The following is a 20353-nucleotide window of genomic DNA, read 5'->3' as shown; positions in this document are numbered from 1 at the left end:
ACTCTGAACTATAAATTTATCTATTTTTTTAAATATATTTTTGAACTCTATGCACTCCTTACAATTTCCAGAGATGATTTCAGCTTTCCAAATGTGAACTTTCCATTTCTGAGTAGCAACATCCCAGCAGCACCTGCATACGGCGTATATATCTCCCAATTGAAACGATATTCCCGTGCTTGCATTTGCTATCATGATTTTCTTGATAGAGGGCTGCTGCTCACAAGGAAGCTATTAAACCAAGAGTTCCAAATAGGGAAATTGATATCATCCCTTCGTAAATTTTACGGACGCCGTTTCACAAATGAAATCGGATATGTTCTTACGTCGTAACTACAATCCATCCCCTTCCCTTTCATGAATGTGACCTACCGAATTAGACTATTTACCGGATTTGTTATCACATAAGCAACACGACGGATGCTACATGTGGAGCAGGATCTGTTTACCCTTCCGGAGCACCTGAGATAACCCCTAGTTTTTGGTGGGGTTCGTGTTGTTTATTCTTTAGTTTTCTATGTTGTGTCATGTGTACTATTGTTTGTCTGTTTGTCTTTTTCATTTTTAGCCATGGCGTTGTCAGTTTGTTTTAGATTTATGAGTTTGACTGTCCTTTTGGTATCTTTCGTCCCTATTTTACAAAACTTCTTTTTTAATTACCTGTGTACGTTATATTATTCAACGGCATTTTGTCGAAGTCCATAGATGTCTTTCTTATTTTTGTTGTGCATCTCAGTCCCCTTTCTATTTTTGTTTTATTTATGTTGTTTTACATTGTGTCATAAAACAAATCTATTCCTTTTATGAATGTTCTCTTGTTATTGTAAACATGTCTATTGATTGCGTTAGGCCATTCCAATTGATATTTTATAGTGAGTCCTTCGATGTAGTGAATTTACACTATACTAGTAATCTCAGGTTAGGGTGAAGGTTGGTACATATTGAGAAGTTAAAACCCGCTGCATTCGTTTGTTGATGGGGTTCATAAGTGTTTCTCATTTCTCGTTTTTTTTTTTATAGATTTAACCGTTGATTTTCCAGCTTGAATGGTTTTACACTAGTATTTTTTAGGTCCCGTTATAGCTTGCTGTTCGATGTGAGCAAAGGCACCATTTTTAAGGCCGTACCTTGACCTTTATTGTTTTTTTTTATAAATTGTTACTTGGATGGAGAGTTGTCTAATTGACACTCATACCACATCTTCCTATATTTATAGACCCTTAAGTTTCCAGTTTAAATGGTTTTACACAAGTCATGATTGAAGTCTGTTATAGTTTGCTGTTCTGTGAGACAAGGCTCTGTGTTTGAGACCGATCTATGGAATATGAGGATATAATTTAACACATTGTGACTAGGATTGAAAGTTGTCTCGATCATTTCCACTCATGCCAATATTATATCTATTGGTTCGGGCATTTTCTTATTTAAAAATCGTTGATTAAACTTAGTTTTAAAGCAAGGCTATTCTCTCGCTTGTATAAATGTACAAAACCATCATATTATGTTAATGCATTATAAAAAGAACAACATACACATTCGATCTTATGTTATATATCACGTATATTTATTCTCAACAGCAAGTTTACAACATTAATTGAAAGAACGTGAAATAATACTTCATTAGCAGATATTCGTTCCGCAATATACACATCATATTTTCATCGATTTTTCTCAAATTCTCATATTTGATGTATAACAATGCAAAGCATTTATCAAATTATAAAAAAAAAAAACTAAAATATACATTATACCACGCCTGGGCTCGATAAAATATAGCTTCGTTTTGTGTGTATTGTAATCTAGACGCGTTCTGTTGAACTGTCGAGTTGACCCTCTAGGACCTTCGATTGTTATATCAGCGATATAAACATAAATATAGATATAGACAGTATCAGACTCGTGCATTTCGAGTTTTTCCATGTCTTTTTAATTTCATATTATAGATTAAATATATGTTTTGACATGTATAAGTGATTTTTTTGGTGGATCGAATCAATCAATCAAATGATTTACCTTTGTTTCATTTTCGATGTTGATTCTTTTCCTTTGAATAATTGAACACCCACACTGCATGCGATATCTTTATCTAGCTAAGGTGTTAAATTAATGTTCACATGAGCAGGAATTCAATGAAGTCGAATGATTCACTTGCAAGTGAATAATTCATCCTCAATGTTCCTTAGATTAATATGACAACATTGAACCATACTGTTTCCTAAAAGCGATATATAATTTCACTATTCCACTTGCATAAATAATTGAACAAAAACAAATATATTTTATATTTTGTATATACTCGAAGCTAGCGACCCTTTAAATTATCAATACTAAATAATACTAACATGACAGTTCTTTTGTTTCCATAAACAGACATGTCACACCAATACAGATGAATTTAATAGCTCTCTTGCCTGTTTCCAATGTTGCTCCTCCAATCTTTGTAATACATATGGATGTGGAGAAGGTAAGTTATCTTATATCATTAGCTAAAAATCCGAAAATGGGAGGACCAACTTCAATAACATGAATTAGTTTGATTTCATTGTCGCGGTTCATATAACGTCCATCGTAAACATCAACGGATTACATTACGAAAACATTATGCCGACTGAATTAACACATGGTTATTTGTTAAGCTAATCTGGTGCCACATGTGGAGCTGTATCTTTTGAGCCTTGTGAAGCACTTGAGAAGTCTCCGAAGTTTGTGGGGTTCGTAGTCTTAAGTTTTCATTTAGTGCTTTGAAACTTTTGTTTGTCTTTTATTCATTTTCTGTATATTTTTTTTTATAGGATTATAATATCACTTTGGTATCTTCCGCCTCGCTTATCAAGACTTTAGAAGAAAACACATTAGTTCAAAGTCTCATAAATAAAAATAACCAACGTATATGCATAAACAAAACATTGATGTAAAATACCAACATAGTTTTTTTTTACACGATCCGTTAAATAACTGTTGTGATCTTCCAAACCAAAAATGGAATAAAATCTATAAAATCATTATAAAATGATGCTGTAAGTAAGTCTTCCCTTCTTGATCTCGTTTCAATAGAAAATCATACTTTAGCATGTATTCTTCTGATGATTGAGTCTCGTTAAAATTGCGTTCGGGATTTATACTCAAAATATGTGATACAATTGGAAAAAATCAATGAATTTAAAATCTTATATACTAGCATCAAACTAAACCTTGTAAAATAATTGTTAACTTATATATAATAAGTAGATTTTGAGATTTTTTTTCTAATTTTATGACAAATCCGGCCGCCAGTATCATCAGTCAAAATGTTAGGAGAATGGTTTAGGTGTTCAAAGGAATAATTTTACCACAAATATATAGATATATTCCTTACAACATGCTTTTGTGGATTGAAACAGTCATCAAATGGTTTACCTTTGTTTCACTGTCAATTTTGACACTATTTTTCTTTTAATGAAGGAACACTCCTAATTCATGCGTGACCATCTATATCTATGGAGTCAAATTGTTGGTTGCATGAATATGGATTCAAAGAGGTCGAATTTTGTACTTGCAAGTGAACAATTTTATCAACGGTGTCGTTCCTTATTTTAGTTTGATAAAGTGAACCAAATTGGATTCTAAAAATGATTAATCAAAACAAAATCATATTTTTTTTTTATGTCTCGAAGAAAATGTCCCGTTAAGTTAAAACAATCCATGGTATATTTGCACAATAACTTAAATTGATATCAGGGATTGAATAGAAATAGCAAAGGACACTTGATTTAAAAGAAAGGTCTTTTTCAATATGCTTGAATATTTGATGTTTCCACCATACTACCAATAACATTTCTTGCTTTAATAAGTTAAATGACTTTGTTTAAATTGGTTATTTATTTTTTTTCCAAAGTAATATTGGTATAGTGGGAATACTAATGAATGACAAAAAGTAAAGTAAAGCACACTTGAAGTGCACTGTTTAGCAGAGGTAAAAAGTTAGAAATTTACTTGGTTAATGAAAGTCGGAAAATCAGTGTCGGACAAACGAGGGTCAAAACATGGAATTTGGAATTTCCAAGTTTAATGTTGATAATTCTTAGATTATTTTGATAATTCCAAGATTAAAATTCATAATACCAAGATTGATGTTGATAATTCCAAAACTAATGGTGATAATTCCAAGATTAATGTTGATAAATCCAAGATTAAAGTTGACAATTCCAAAATTAATGTTCGATAATTCCATGATTAAAATTAGAAATGCCAAGGTTAAATTTGATTATTCAAAGACAAATGTTGATAATTCCAAGATTGATGTTCATAATTACAAGATAAAATTGATAATTACAAGACTAAAATTGATAATTACGAGATAAAAATTGATAATCACAAGATAAAATTAATGATTCCAAGATTAAAATTGATAATTACAAAATTAAAATTGATAATCACAAGATAAAATTGCTGATTCCAAGATTAAAATTGATAATTCCAAGATTAAACTTGATAATTCCAAGATTAAATTTGGAAGTTCCAAGCTTTATGTTGATAAATCCAAGATTAAAGGCAACAATTTAAAAAAAATAGGTTATCATACATGTATATAATCAGATGGATATAATATTATATAAAGATAAAAATGTTCTACCGTCTTTGCACGATTATTGCGTAAGGTAATTCAATCATTTGACAATAGCTGCCACAATGTTCATAACACACAATCAGAATAGTATAGTAATTCATCGGTGCACATCATTGATATATGCTACGAATGGTTATTGCAAAATTAATTCAGAGCAATAACTTTTTGAGATTATTGTTCATGATAAAATAAAAGCATTCAATAAATACCTTACCTCTTGACAAAAGACATATCCATACTACTTAAGTTTTTACTGATGTGGCAAAACTCCAATAAGACACTATGTTTCGTCTACAAATAAATCAACAGAAACGCTCGAACCAAAAATGTTAATAGGCAAAATATTGAACGAAGTTTAAGAGCTTTTAAGAAAAAAGATACCGAAAGATTTTGCAAAATACATATAATTAATACATTCTTTGACAAGAAAATCCTAAGTCTATCAAATACTTCATAGACAAGGCAGAGGAAAAGACTTGATTATCATTTATGTATTAATTTACTAACAATCAAAGTAAAACACTGTTTCCCTTTTAACAAGAACAACGGAATAATGATATTCACCATTTGTTAACTATAATAGTCTGTATCGTTCCGTCTGTTCTATTTCCATATGTGAACTCATTTTGTTTTATAAAGCAACAATTGGTGATAAAAGAGGGACGAAAGATACCAAAGGGACAGTCAAACTCGTAAATCTAAAACAAACTGACAACGCCATGGCTAAAAATGAAAAAGACAAACAGAAAAACAATAGTACACATGACACAACATAGAAAACTAAAGAATAAACAACACGAACCCCACCAAAAACTAGGGTCTTTTTACAGAAGACTCTTTTTTATGTTTATTTCATATTTTTGCATGGACTCCTTGTGATATCAAAATGTTCCCTTTATGAATACCGTCTCGGATAAAACAGAGTTAGTCACTTAAAGGACTGAAAGAAAAAGGAAGAAATACAATGTACATGAATCTGAAAGCAGCAAAATGAGTCCTGAAAAAAATTAGAAACTTGTTTAATTAAAGACTTTAGAATGAAATCTTCATAATTAAACAAATATAGCGTTTCCATATCTGTCACTAAATAGTACCTACTGGATTTGAATTGTTTTTACCTTTATTTTGGGTTAGAATTAATTGTTTTTTTCGGGATCTTTTCAATTTATCAGTTTGTGTAATTACACGATTCAATCTGAATTTTATACCTTTATACTACAAGCTAGAACACAGAAGACGTATTCAATCATGTTGACAAATTTCAAAATATCGAAAAGATGTTTCCCAAAACTGATCAATTTGCTAATATGTTATACACCGCGTTTTTTAAAAATATAACGATGTGTGTTTATAGATATATGATAAGTTTTATTGTTTCAAAATTGCGTCGCAATAAAATAAGTTTTAACACTTTATATACTTGGAGATAAAGCTATACTAATAGTTCTCAAGTATGTTCATATTTTTATTTGTTCAACAATCTTGTATTCTTTATACTGGCGTTTCAATTTTCTTCCCTTTTTCCTTGTTTTTCTATAGATACAACGCAATATGACGGACGTATATGTTATAGCTGTCAAGGCGTCTTAACAGCAGACGAGTGTCATACAGTGTCGTTCTGTGATCCTTTCGAGGTGCCTAGTATATACAAGTTTTTAATATATGCTTTCCATAAAATTTAAACAATTTGTATAATTGTACTATGAATAGACAAAACCTACATCAGCCGTTAAAGAAGTAATGCTGTATAATGGTAATACAAAATGTATAATGGTAATACAAAATGTATAATGGTAAAACAAAATGTATAATGGTAATACAAAATGTATTATGGTAATACAAAATGTATTATTGTAAAACAAAATGTATAATGGTAATACAAAATGTATTATGGTAATACAAAATGTAAAATGGTAATACAAAATGTATAATAGTGTATGGTTTATAAGAGTTTCAAGGCAAGCGAGGCCGACGATAACAACGTTCACGACAGTTTTAATGATGCAAATTGCATTTCTTTTTAACCCGAACGATGCAAACGACGTAGCGCGCACATGGTTTGTACATTTCTTTCAAACATACCTTTGCAAAGTTAACATAAACTATGACAAACTATGCACACGCACGAAATGCTTCTGCAGTTTGTCGTTTGTCGTTTGTTAGTTCAAATGCTACATTTGTTTCTAACTTCAACCTGATAAAGCGAAGTTTTTGTTTCTACGTTTGTAAAATATCTGTTTACCAACAACATGTGCATGCATTTTTGAAAGTTCAAACAGTGTCAGTAAAGACTTATTAAACAATGTATTTGTTTCTACGTTTTTAGCGTTAGAAAACAAAAACAAACGCAACACAACGTTTACAATATTTTGGTTAGAAAGAAATGCGGCCGCAATCTGTAATCTGAGATTGTATTCTATTAAAAGCAGGATTTATATTCCAAACCTTGAATATAGCAGCAATTCATTGAATAATAATGGTTATTAAAAAGGTTAAAATAGTACTGATAAATTGTGGATTGTTTAAAAAGATAAATTACATTAAATTGCTCTTAGTTACAAAAAACGTATAAAAGGAGAGTTAAATCAGGATAAGACAACTAGCAAGGTCAGTAAGGGATGGCAAAGTTGATCGATTTTTGATAGACAATACAATTACTTTTGCAATATGACAGACAAATGTTGCCATATTAACTTAATCAGAGGAGTTTCAAAAGCAGAATTAAACTTGTATTCTTCGAATAGATTTGCTATACAGAAGAAAAGATTCATTTTGGAGAGCACTTTTATCACAGTGGCTGTAAAGAAAAGCATGTAAGTATATTATCAAAGTCCATTAGAATTAAAAAAAAATCAATTGTAAACAGATGTTGTGGAGTTTACAATGCGGTATCTACATGTACCAAATTGAAAACAAGGGATGACAAAGTGCAAACTTCAATACATTGCGACGACCGTATGCCAATCCGTACCATCAGTTATAATTTCTCGTAGTTTAGGAAACACGAGATAACGTTTCGGTAACATAAAGTATTCTAAACTTTGTCTACAAATCTGTCTGAAGAAACCTAAAAGCCTTTTCTTGAATATTCTTCATAAGAAACGCTGAAACCATAACTTTTAAAACCCATGGAAGAAAACAAAGAGCTATATGACCAAAACGGGACATACTGTGTCCTATTTTACATTGCAATAATTTGATAATAAGTTTGTTTACATGCTACTGGGTAATGTTTTCAAAGTGGCAAGCTATCGGGAATATCGGTTTGAATTTTCTCTCACTTGTTTGTTTGTATAGTGATTAATATTATAAAACAATGTTGACAATTGGACCCCTTTTTTTGACATTTTTACCTATTATGTCTGTTTGTTTTATAATCAAACAATATAATCGAATTGTATGCGAATGTCATAAATTTATGTGAGAGGTTAAGCTAGCTATAAGATCATGTTTAATCCCCCAGTTTATAAACAAGAAAATGTTTGTTCCATGTAAGGAATTGACCATTTTTGTCAATTTGTTTGATGTCTTTCAGCTTTTGATTTTGTCCTTGATTATGGACTTCGGTATTCGTTATTTTTCATTTTTTTTGTAAAAGTTTCTGATTCGTAACAAACAACCACTGCAGCCAAAAAAATATGGACAAATCAGCCACTCGTTTGCTAAACATACTAATAATACAAAAACTTAAAAAGTAAAAAACATACTGACAATGCCATGACAAAAACCGAAAACGTACCAAAAGACAAACACTAGTACACAAAACACAACAAAAAATCTATAGACTGAGCAAGACTACAAAAAACCCACCCGAAACCTCGTATTACAGCATACAGTCAGAAAATATACAATAGGCATGAGGGAATAATGATCTACCTCTTGCAAAGTTCTGATTTCTTATCCAGTCATCTCTAAATGTTTGTGTCCCTTTTTGTTTTTTGTTTTGGATGTTTTGATATTTTGTTATCCAGCAATACTGAAAAGAAAATAATTTATCCAAAATGCGCATCCGGTGCAGTAAAATTGTACCTTTAATGTCAGCATAGCAACTGGCAAGTAAAGATGCTATTTTGAATTTATAGGTATGTGATTCGCAATATATTTCATTGCCTATAATTGGACGACGAGAAGAAAGTGAAAAGAGATCAATGAGCCATTTATTATGTTGTGATGCAAATTTGTGTAACAATGATTATCAGATGATAGGAACACCAATACCGTCACTTACAACAAGGAGCTATCCTTTACAAACACAGCCTAATGGTAGGTAATTGGTAAAATCTGTGAATAATCCGACTAGGTAACCTTTTTGATATGGGACATACAAAAAATCCTATAATACCTACAATATTATTTTCGAATAAATGTCCAAATCATGGGGAAAACGATCATGCAAGAAAATCTAACGGTGGTCAGACACTGCGGATGGATCGTTATATATCGTGTTGGTTCGTGAGTACAATTTAGTGTAATTTTTACTTCAAAATCTATGAAAAAGCTGCTGTTTTTTCCAACGGTGGTACAGAAAAAAGAAATAAGTCTTTCAAATTGATTCAACTTCCTTAATATTACTGTAAACAACGTGAAAGAACACACAAAAGGTGACACACAATCCTATGAGATTTATTTAGAATTAACCACTTATTTTATCCATAACTAAAAAACTAGCATTTTATCAAAATCGATCATACGAATTAAATGCATAATTATATTATAATGACGAACTTACAGTAATTCCAGTTAAGTGTTATTGTTTGAATGGAGGAACATGTCAAAATGTACAAAGTGGTTACAGATGTATATGTGTGCATGGATATCATGGGACTCGCTGTGAAAATAAAGGTATATCATCTTTTAATCGAATGTAAAGCATCATTAATTGGGTATGAAAGAGTACCGAAACCGCGCGTAATCAATAATCCCATAAAAACAATCTTATTTTTTATTTAAATACATATCACACTTTTATACAATGATTTTCATAATTTTTTTGGTGAATTCGGTTTATTCGGTTTATAAATATATAAAGTCCCTAGAAAATCAATCTAACGATATTAGACTAGATTTGATTCGTAACTTCCTTCCTGGCGCCGGGGCTGGAACCTGTACTTTTTTTTCTAACTTCTACGACAACACCGCCTAGCATTGTGCAGAGACCTTATCCCCTCCTCTATCTCTAGCTTATTAAAAATAGTATTACCTGCGTGTAGGAATTAAACAAGGATCTCTGATACAATACACGAAGTATTTATTTTTAGTGTACAGAAATTATCATCTACTCATCTTTAGTATAATTGCAGGATGCTTATCTATTTTTAAAAGCATACAATCACTGTATAATTTTGTATATACAGTCAACCTAACGATGTTAGAGTAGATTTGATTCGTAACTTCCCCTCGTGCTCCGGGGCTGGAACCTGTCCTTTTTTTCTAACTTCTACGACAACACCGCCTATCATTTATAAAGACCTTATTCCCTCCTCTAACTCTAGCTTATAAAAAATAAGCTTTCGTTTCGGGAGGTGTTTATATATATATATAATGTAAACCAACTTATTTTCGCGAGCGATTTATTTTCGCGACTTTCGCGAGTAGAAAAATAACGCGAATATAAATCGTCGCGAATATGTCAATATTTGATCTTTCCTCAACAAACTTCATCAAGTATATCAGATAATCGCGAAATTAAATAGCCGCGAAGTGGTCAAGCAAGGGTAAAACGCGAAATAAAGTATCCGCGAAAATTAGTTGGTTTACAGTATATATAAAGAAAATAAAATCATGTATGCAAGGATATAAAATTAAAATTTAAACGTCGCAGAAAAAGAGGAAATAAAAAATGAAAAAAATCAATTTTCAATTCTAAAAAGACGATTGAAAAATATATTTCAGTTTACTCAAAAAACTTACGTGTTCAACAAGTCCGATATTGAATACCCGGTTTGTTGAAGTTATCGGAAAAAGGAGATAACCATAGATTGATACTAAATCCCAAATGTTTATTTAGTAATACACGCCTTTAAATGCGTTTAGCGCTTTTGACTCCCATTTATATTACGTAATAGATTCCTCTTATTTCTTATTTTTAATATATTCTTGCTGCTCTTGTTCTATGACGCAAATAGAATATAACGAAAGAGAAACGCCATGCGATATTTTTATTTTATGCAAAATGACGAAATTCTAGGGAAATTTAATTTCCTACATGGCCTACTGAAGACAGTAAGTCGGACTGCTAAGTATAATCCTATTGTAATAAGAAATTACTTTGTAAACCTGATATGATACCTATTGTAAAAAAAACTGCGTTAAGACAGTATTTGGAGTAAAATTGTGACAGAGGATCCATGTCTGGTCTGATAATAGCATGATTATAATAATTGCGGTCAATTGCCTCGAACTTTTCCAGTATTTTAAGCAACCTTTCAACGTAGATGTCAAGGATTGCAAATGGCGAACTAGGGTACGTATGTATAGTGTCCAGCTTTGATCATGTTAATTTTTTTGAGTGAATGGCCCACTTTTTTCGAGTTTAGATCAAGTTTTTTTCGAGTGAAATTACAAGCGAGCAGATTATTTCACTGCTTTTTCGAGAGTATATGAGTTCCCATCGTATTTATATGCTTTACATGTTCTGATCGAAAAATACGCACAATTTCTTTGTAGTTCACTTAAAGTCAGTGTTTTGTATTATCTGTTTTAATCAACATCTAAAACATCTGTGTTTTTTCACGAAATGATCCGTATTTAGTTTTAAAGTAGAATTAAATAAGAAAGAAGACATCGTGTGGCTTAATAACTGACCTCTTCCAGTTTGTAACTGTAATTAAGCGAAGGTCAATAATAACAAATTAACAGAATGAACATTGGTAGGTTGATGTTGATATGAATAAAAAAACACAGAATGTATTTTTAGCCTTATGCATGTATCATCAACACTGCTGGAGATTTCGATGGCTTGAAATATGTTATAGAGTCGTCACTGGTTTAGACGTACTTATAATAAAATTATTTCTTTGACTGCATCTTACATTGATTTGTAGGATCCTTTACAATAGATAATCCAGGTGATCTGTAACAACTCCATCTTCATGCCTGATTTTGGAAAATGTCGTTTGTGCTGTTTTAGACTACTTTACCAAAATGTCGTTTTTTTTCATGCACACGTATAAAAATTGTCGAAATCCTAATATGTTGTACAAATTTTTGCACCCCATGTTTGTGGTTTTCCATCTTCTCCGCAAGTTTATTCAAGTATGTTTGGTATTTAATAAAAAAAATAAGGTCCATGTTTCATCTTCTGATCAATTTATTTGGCAGTCGTCAATGGCAGTCAGCAAGATTTAAGAACTTTAGTTGTACGACCTGTTAGTCAAATGCGTTTTGTTAAACGTTTTTGTCACTTTTGTGGTCTTTGGGAAAATGTTGTTTGTGCTGTATTAGGCCTCTCTACCAATGAATTCGTTTCACATGCACACATATAAAAATTGTAATTTTAATCCAACGCAATCATAGGTTTGAACATTGTTTTCAATTTAGACTTGTATCTATCTTTCTATCTATATAAATACATATTAAAAATCAAATACACAAACTGAGTTTTAAAAGCAGCATGGTCTAGCCCTTTCATTCATCTGAGGACTTTTCAAGACTATGTACGTCATTGTTCGGAACACATAAGTATAATGTTGCAACGTCATTATTCACGTAACTGTTAAGCATAACGTTTGAGTTAGCAATACACAGTTAGGAGTTGTTTTGCCTTTTCGACCCGGTGGATTTTTCAAATATGAAAGTTATTGTGTAATGAAATTCTTTTTTTTAGACAAATGAGTACTAGTTTAGCCTTCACAGATGGTTTATAAGAACATAAAGATTATATTTTACATGTTGTATGGGCTATTTTCTGTTTGACTCTCCGAATTTCATAGCTAGACCAGCCAATGGTTAAAAAAATAATGTAATGTTTACAAACACTTTTTTTCTACACGAAGTTATTGACGCAATTTTACCAAAAAAATGAGATGTATTGAAAGATAGATGTAAACAAATTCAGCTTACCCCAGGAGTAGATTACCTTAGCCGTATTTGGCACAACTTTTTGGAATTTTGGGTCCTCAATGCTCTTCAACTTTGTATTTGTTTGGCTTTTTAACTATTTTGATCTGAGCGTCATTGATGAGTCTTATGTAGACGAAACGCGCGTCTGGCGTATAAAATTATAATCCTGGTACATTTGATAACTATAATCAGAAAAGGTATTGAAATTCTACTACTAGTATTAGGAAAATTATGGGAAATATGTGTCATCTTTACACCCTTTTTGCAATATTTAAATATTTATAACAAATAAATGCAGATTGTTGCCATGGATACACCCAAAAGATTTATATTTTGCTATTTTATATACTGGATATAAAATCTATGGACGATTTTGATTCTACATATATGACACAACCAGTAAGCTTGATATTGCAAGAAAGCTATGCATATGGGATGTAAATAGATTTCCTAACTGTTGCTACCTACTTTTGGCGACAACCACTTTTATGAACTTCCTTTCTAGTTCTTAACAGCATTATTCTGTTGGTTCCGTACATTTGAAGAACCGGAAAATTTTTCCTGCCGCACAAATGTCAAAGGTAGCACTAGTAGTACTCAACATAAAATGATTAAAAAAATAAAATTGAATCACAAAATGTTTTATCATCTTCCATTCCTGGCTTTTCGTTAACCTTACTGTTTGTGTTATACTCCTTAGTCAATTAGATAATTGTGTTACTTTAATATTTCACAATGGACTTCAAACAAACTAACAATATTAAGTTGGCACAAATATGTATTTATTTGGATCTAAACCATGACAAATGTAATCAAAACCATGACGAATTTCTAGACTTTTAACTGAACCATGTCAATCGCTTAACCAACCCATACCAATTATGATATTTTGGTTATTCTGCGTTAATTTCTTAAAACAACAATTTCAATTAAGATTGTTCGACTTACAATATAGATAAAGACATGTTATATGCTTTTTACTTGCCCATTTTAAAAGAACTGGGGCAATCGTTTTGGGAGTTTTGGGAAGTAACATAACTTATCCATGACAAACTTAACCAAACTATAACGAAATCACTGTACAAAACGCTCCTCGGTAAGACGACCTTACTATCCGTGCTGTTTGCTTAACATTTGATCATATTCAGTCGAATAAACGAGATCACACTCGAAAATATTCGATTAAATTACTGGAAAACACCCGATCATATCACTGAAAAAAAACAGGATCCCAACCGGACACTATACCTACCGTGTGTACGTTTAACAAGAAGTGCTTTAACAAGACATTGCCTTTTTATGAAGTTTGCATAGCATTTTAGTTACTGTTATTACATTTGAGAAAAAACGTTATCTCATTTGAAGGATAGCTTGTGCCCATATGAGATCAAAAACGCCTTTTGGTATTGTTTTTACAATTTTATAGTAAAAACACATATTTGACTTTCAAACAATGACACAATATGATAGTGTTCTTTAATTAAAAAAAAACTTTTTTAGTAGTCGACTTTTTCAGGCACAGACATTTCCTGTTTCAAAGTGTTCTTCTTACAACAAGAGTATACTGTAAACCGAGAATCAGACCTATTTGTGGCTGGGAACAGTACAGTCAAAATAACAGTCCAGGAATTTTCTCAAAATTATTATAAGACTGTATTGATTACACCAAAAAACTTTGCATTTCCCCTTGGTGATACCGTGAGGATAACAGCTGATGGAGCTGGTCAGCATGGAGCGCTAATATGTACAAATGATACTGCATCTATTTATGGATTTTATGACGCTCGGTACGGTGGTGAAGGATACTTGGCTATACCGGCTAAATACCAATCTACTATATACGTTATTCCGTCTTTTAATATAATTAATATTGGTCGTCGTTTTAAATCAAGAAGCATTATGGCTGTATCTCCTTTAAACACAAATACAACAGTGCATATTCTGTTACAAAGTGATCAGGGTCCAATAACAGTAAATAATGTAAAATATTCTCTAAATTCTTCCATAACCATGGTACTAAATCCCTACGAAACCTTTCAGCTTTCACATACACACGATTTAACTGGAACTTTGGTGACATCTTCTGCACCTGTGTTTGTTATTAGTGGAAGCAACTGCATTAACACATATAATACCCCATCGGTTTATGACTGTAACCCAATCATGGAAATGATCCTACCGACAGATCAACTTGACTCGTTATATGTCATTCCAGAAATAGCAAAATATAAATGGAGCACTGTAAGGGTGTTGTCTATTAATGCAACCTCAATTACTTTCAAAAATACGTCAAGTGCAATTTCCATATTGCTGAGACCAAGAGAATATTTAGACTTTCAACACGAGAAAATTTCATACATACAGTCATCAGATAACGTTATCGTAACTGTCTATCCTCAATATACATTACCAGGATTTTTTGATACTTTCATGATGACTATTCATGGCGTTAATCAATACTTACCGGAATATCATTTTGCTGTACCATCAAAGGGCTTTTCCAGTTTTATAAGCATTGTAGTGCAGAGTAGCGAGATAGGTGGATTCATTCTTGATGATAAGCGTATAACACTTAACATATATAGTATTTCTCATGGATCGGATGATTTCAGCACCGGAAGTGTAAGTATTGAACATGGGGCCCACCATATAAAGCATTTGAATGGAACAAAATTTGGATTATGGGTATACGGTAGTAAACAGTATGACGGTTATGGTTATCCTGGAGGAATACAATTTAGAAATTGATAAAATGAACCAGAAATCTTGTGTTTCAGTGTGACACAAAATATAATTTCATTCTATGCAAGTTATTTAATTTGACCCAACAAGTATATGAAATAAATGGATGTCTTCAACCTATGCCAACATTTGATAAAAATATATTCAATCTATGCCTACAAATAAAATACAATAGGTGTTGTTATAGCAATTATTAATTAATAAAAGGTAAAATACAGTCAGTATATTTAAGCATTTAAATATTACTCTTTGAAAATTCAGAAACAAAAATAAAGTATTACCAGTAGCCCTATGGTAAAGGAATAAATGAGTTAAAGATATGCTTAACCGTTAGAAAAATACTTTAAAGGGGAATATGATAGCAACCTTGTAAGCAGCAATCTTTTATTATTTAAGCCGTAGAGAATCTTTTTGATAATAAAGTCTTATAATATTTTTGTTAATTAAAAGTGTTTTATACTGTATACTGAAATGTCTATATTTTACTATAAAATACACATTCGTGGACTTTCTTCTAAAACCAAATCCTTTATCTTTTCAAACAAATTCTGCTGTTGAATTATTGTCTTCTGTTTTACACCAATAGTTTATCTGTCTAACTTTACGACAAAAGAGATGATTTCAGCTTTCCAATTGTGAACTTTCAATTTCTAGGTAGCAACATTCCAGCAGCACCCGTCCTGCATTCGGGGTATATATCTCCCAATTGATACGATATTCCCGTGCTTGCATTGCCTCTCATGATTTTCTTGATAGAGGGTTGCTGCTTACAAGGAAGCTATTAAACCAAGAGTTCAAAATGGTGAAGTTGAAATCATCCCTTTGTAAACTTTACGGACGCCATCACCAGTTGGTTGACCGTTATGGAATAACTGTTTCACAAATGATATCGGATATGTTCCTTACGTAGTAACTACAATCCCCCTTTCCTTTCATGAATGTGACCTACCGAATTAGAATATTCACGAATGTTTACACCTGTAGATAATACACTGGATATTTTCACAGATTTTGCAGTTGAAATATACAATATATGTATGTTGTCGGAAAATATAAAATTTATTTGTACGAGCTTTAAAAACAGGACGGAAAGCGAGGCTCTGTCGAGCTTTTCTCCTGTTTCGTAGCGTGTACAAATAAAATTTATATTTTCCGACAATGTACATATATTATGTTTATCCGGAAAAACTACTCCCAAAACTTGAAAATTTAGTTATCAAAATATAAATTATTGTCATTAATTTCTCAAAGAAATCGACATAGTTGAAACGCGGACCGCGAAGAGAACTTCAAAATGAACCAGTAAGGAAACAAAAATACTCATATTCTCAATTGCTCAACAAGGACGTTGGGTAACAGGAGACTTTATTTGTACAAGTACAAACAAAGCAAACATTTATTTGTATACCTGTTATTTGTACAATAGTTGGCTAATTGCAGGATAAATATTTGCTTTCACAATCCGATACCAGTTCTTTCACGATTCGATCGCAATGTTTGTCGACTGTTACTTATTCTTCACGATTATTTTTCTCGATAAACAGAGTGAACGCTGTGATATTATTGATGCAACGATACAATTACTAACTGTGGTATCAACCTAGTGGTTATATAACGTTTCAAAAATACTTATGTCATATGTTTATAATCCAAAGACCGAACCAAAAAAAAAATTCTAAAAAAATGGTTCCAAATACTTGATGAGAGCTTCTATGCCTGTGACAGAAAAACTTCAATGTTTCACCATGTTTTCAGATTAGACACATTTAACGTCACCTTGTGTGAAAAAAACCCTTTTATTATAGATTGACAGTTTTCTCACAGTGTCCAATATAATTAACAAGAATTACATATACGTATTTCTACAATTTAGAACTTACACAAATTAAAATTAAAAAGTAGTTGTTATAAGGATCGATATTGTTCACTGTCAAACAACTATGTGATATAAAGAATTTGGAAAAACAATTTTTGTAACTTTGATATATGAGGCGAATATTTGCTAAACAAATAATGAAACTCAGAAAACATACAATACATGTCAAATAAAGGCACAATCAGTAACTGTAAATAAAGCGCAATATGAATATTCTAGAGCCATACGATTTTCCTTTATTAGATGGAAACAAAAGTATATGTAGGAGATATCCAAATTATTTAGTCAAAGAAAGACACAAAAAACATCGGAATGACAAACAAAAGTCGTCGAAAGAATTTAGAATATGCAACTTAAAAGTGAACAAAGTTACCCAACTTAAATGCTAGATAAAATTCTAGACATGGGAATGGAGGTCATGTACCATGTTCAAGGTGTAAAATATCTCGTTTTGTTATTTGGAAATAAGTCTCATTCTACGATGTCAAAGACTTAACAAAATGCATGTTGCGAATTTTTAATTTCACTTTCAGATATTTTGTCATTTAAACGTACATCTCACGTAAGTGAACTTGAGATGAAGGATACTACCATGTCTATTTCATATCTGAACTTTTTTTTCCATTCTGACACAAATATGGACTTCAAACTTTTAGATATTATTGAAAGACGCGATAATCTCAAATTTACAATTCTCAAATGTAACATTATTTTCGATTCGTTTACATATCTCAACTACGTTACTCGTGTACACCTTAGTAATTGAATTTTAAACCCTTAATGCTTTTTAAATACTGTATTACATTAAACAAGGGGGTTATATGGTATCCATTTATGACACAAAATCAGCAAATACATAACAATAACACCTAAAAAGCAAAGGATTTATATTAAGTTCACAATGATGCTTTCTACATTAGGGTTTAAAAAGGAACAAGTAGTTCTCAAGAGCCTAAATCGCTCACCAGTTTGGTTTTTATTCAAATCTTTCATCAATGATTGTTTTTGCTCTTAAAAATGACATTTAAATGTTCATTGTATCTGCCATATTTTCTCCAAGAGCAAATAAATGCATTTTATCCATATGTTCAATTTCAGCCTTAGTGTCTCTGTTTCTAAACGTACAAGGAAATGAAATAAAAACTGTTTACTAGTTTCGTTTAAGAAGATTTTGTGAAGTTAAAAAACATAAACAATGTGTGTAAAATTGTCCGTAAAAAGCAATAACTTCTTAAGGGATCAATTGACACTTTTGGTTCTACAACATTTTGGTAGATCTTACTTTGCTGCACATTTTTGCTGTTTACAGTTTTTCTTTATCTTCATTAACATTCAAGATAATAACCAACAACTGGAAAATTTCCTAACAATAACCAATGTAGTGGCAGCAACCCAACAATTGATTGTTCGGTTTGTATAAAGATTTCAGGGCTGATAGATCTTGTACCATGTCAGATTAACTCTAAATGCATTCGTTTCTGAAATATAAGCCAAAAACTGCATTTGACCCCTATTTTATATTTTAGTCATGGCTGAAATGTTATTCGATGGATCAAAACGTATGAAGGTAATTGGCCAAGCAGTTTCTGATGAGAAGATTTTTGAAATAGTTAAAGACGGCAGATGACGGACGACGACAGACGCCAAGCGATGACATGAGCTAGGATCGAAAGAAACCCTCAACTCGTTGCTCAAGTGTAAGCCGACCCTAATACCAGTATGAGCGGATCTCCTAGCATAAATCATTTGCAAGGTATAAACCAGGTTTAATCCACAATTTTCTACATAAGAATATGCCTGTAACAAGTCAGGAATATGAAAGTTCTTCTCCATTCGTTTGATAAGTTAGAGTTTTTGTTTTAGCATTTGATGAGGGACTTTACGTTTAGAATTTTCCTCGGAGTTCAGTATTTTTTAAGATTTCACTTTAAGATAGACTTTGTAAGATATAATATTGATTAAAAACAAATACTAGTACGCCTTAGATGATATTATTTAAATGCAAAACTTTGAGGAGAGTTGTCGCATTGGAAATTATACGACATACATGAGTTTGGATTCACATTGTGGTTGATGCATGCAAAACAGACGATGCTTTTGATGTCGCAGCTGCTTTTGGAGTTCATGCGATAACTTTTTTTGTTTTTGTTTATTACCTTGCTACGTCTCTTCCTGATCGGTTTACGAAACTTAAACATCGGTAAAACTACATTTGGCTAAATTTACGGTCACAAATATTAATTGATTGACCAATCGCTGTATCGGTTTCTCACTCACTTGTTGCATCTTATTTGCGGTCGAAAATCTATAGAACTGTTATTCGACTAATTTTGTTGTTTGTACGACTTTGACGTTTTGATGGGGTGAAAATTCACATGGTGGGCGATGAATATATAGCAGGAAACGCTCATCTTGTCGCTTCTTTTGGGATTCCTGAGATTTCCTCAGCTTTCATGTTTTGCTTTTGTTTACACATTTTTAACGATTTACGATATTTGAACGTCAGTAATAAAATTAAAGGTACCAATCTTCTTGCACCAGATACGCAATTCGACAATACATGTCTCTTCAGTGATGCTCGTGGCCAAAATATTTGAAATCCAAAGCTTATATAAAAGATGAAGAGCTATAATCCAAAAGGTCCAAATAGTATAGCCAAATCCGTGAAAGGGATCAGAGCTTTGCATGAGGGAGATACATTCCTTAATTTATAATAATTTCTATTTGTAACAGCAAATTTTAATAACACAAAAAATCCGTATTTTCATGCTGGCTAATGGGCTGGTGATACCCTCGGGGACTAATATTTTACCAGCAGAGGCATCAGTAAAAGTCATATCACCAAATTTCAAAAAACGAGGAATGGTGGGTAAGATTAGAACTCGATTATTGGGCGAGTGGAACATAGTGGTGGTTATCTGTGTCAGGTATATTCCATAGTAGTCAACATAATAACGAGTGCATTAGAAGGTAATGCAAACGTGTTTTTCAAATTCCAAGAGATATTACTGTAACAAATGGAACATAACATACATATATATTAGCATTGCATAAAACAACTATAAAAA

General features: G+C 31.9%; 1 protein-coding gene across 1 annotated transcript; it reads left to right on the top strand.

The window, feature by feature from the left end:
- Positions 1–2389: 2389 nt before the first annotated feature.
- On the top strand, positions 2390–15415 carry LOC134688013 (uncharacterized). The gene is made up of 3 exons (XM_063548481.1): positions 2390–2464; positions 8689–8869; positions 14184–15415. Exons 1-3 carry the CDS (start codon positions 2390–2392, stop codon positions 15413–15415), a joined length of 1488 nt encoding a protein of 495 aa, XP_063404551.1.
- Positions 15416–20353: the final 4938 nt, after the last annotated feature.

Source organism: Mytilus trossulus, chromosome 10, assembly GCF_036588685.1.
Source record: "Mytilus trossulus isolate FHL-02 chromosome 10, PNRI_Mtr1.1.1.hap1, whole genome shotgun sequence".
Taxonomy (NCBI): domain Eukaryota; kingdom Metazoa; phylum Mollusca; class Bivalvia; order Mytilida; family Mytilidae; genus Mytilus; species Mytilus trossulus.
The sequence above is the reverse complement of the archived record's forward strand: the minus strand, read 5'-3'. Positions and strand labels throughout refer to the sequence as shown.

Bases quoted from the DNA above. Each gene is read 5' to 3' on its own strand.
- LOC134688013 (XM_063548481.1), top strand. From the start codon at position 2,390: ATGAATTTAATAGCTCTCTTGCCTGTTTCCAATGTTGCTCCTCCAATC. The intron at 2,465-8,688 runs GTAAGTTATCTT...TTGAATTTATAG, and splicing joins TACATATGGATGTGGAGAAG to GTATGTGATTCGCAATATAT. The intron at 8,870-14,183 runs GTAGGTAATTGG...CGACTTTTTCAG, and splicing joins TTTACAAACACAGCCTAATG to GCACAGACATTTCCTGTTTC.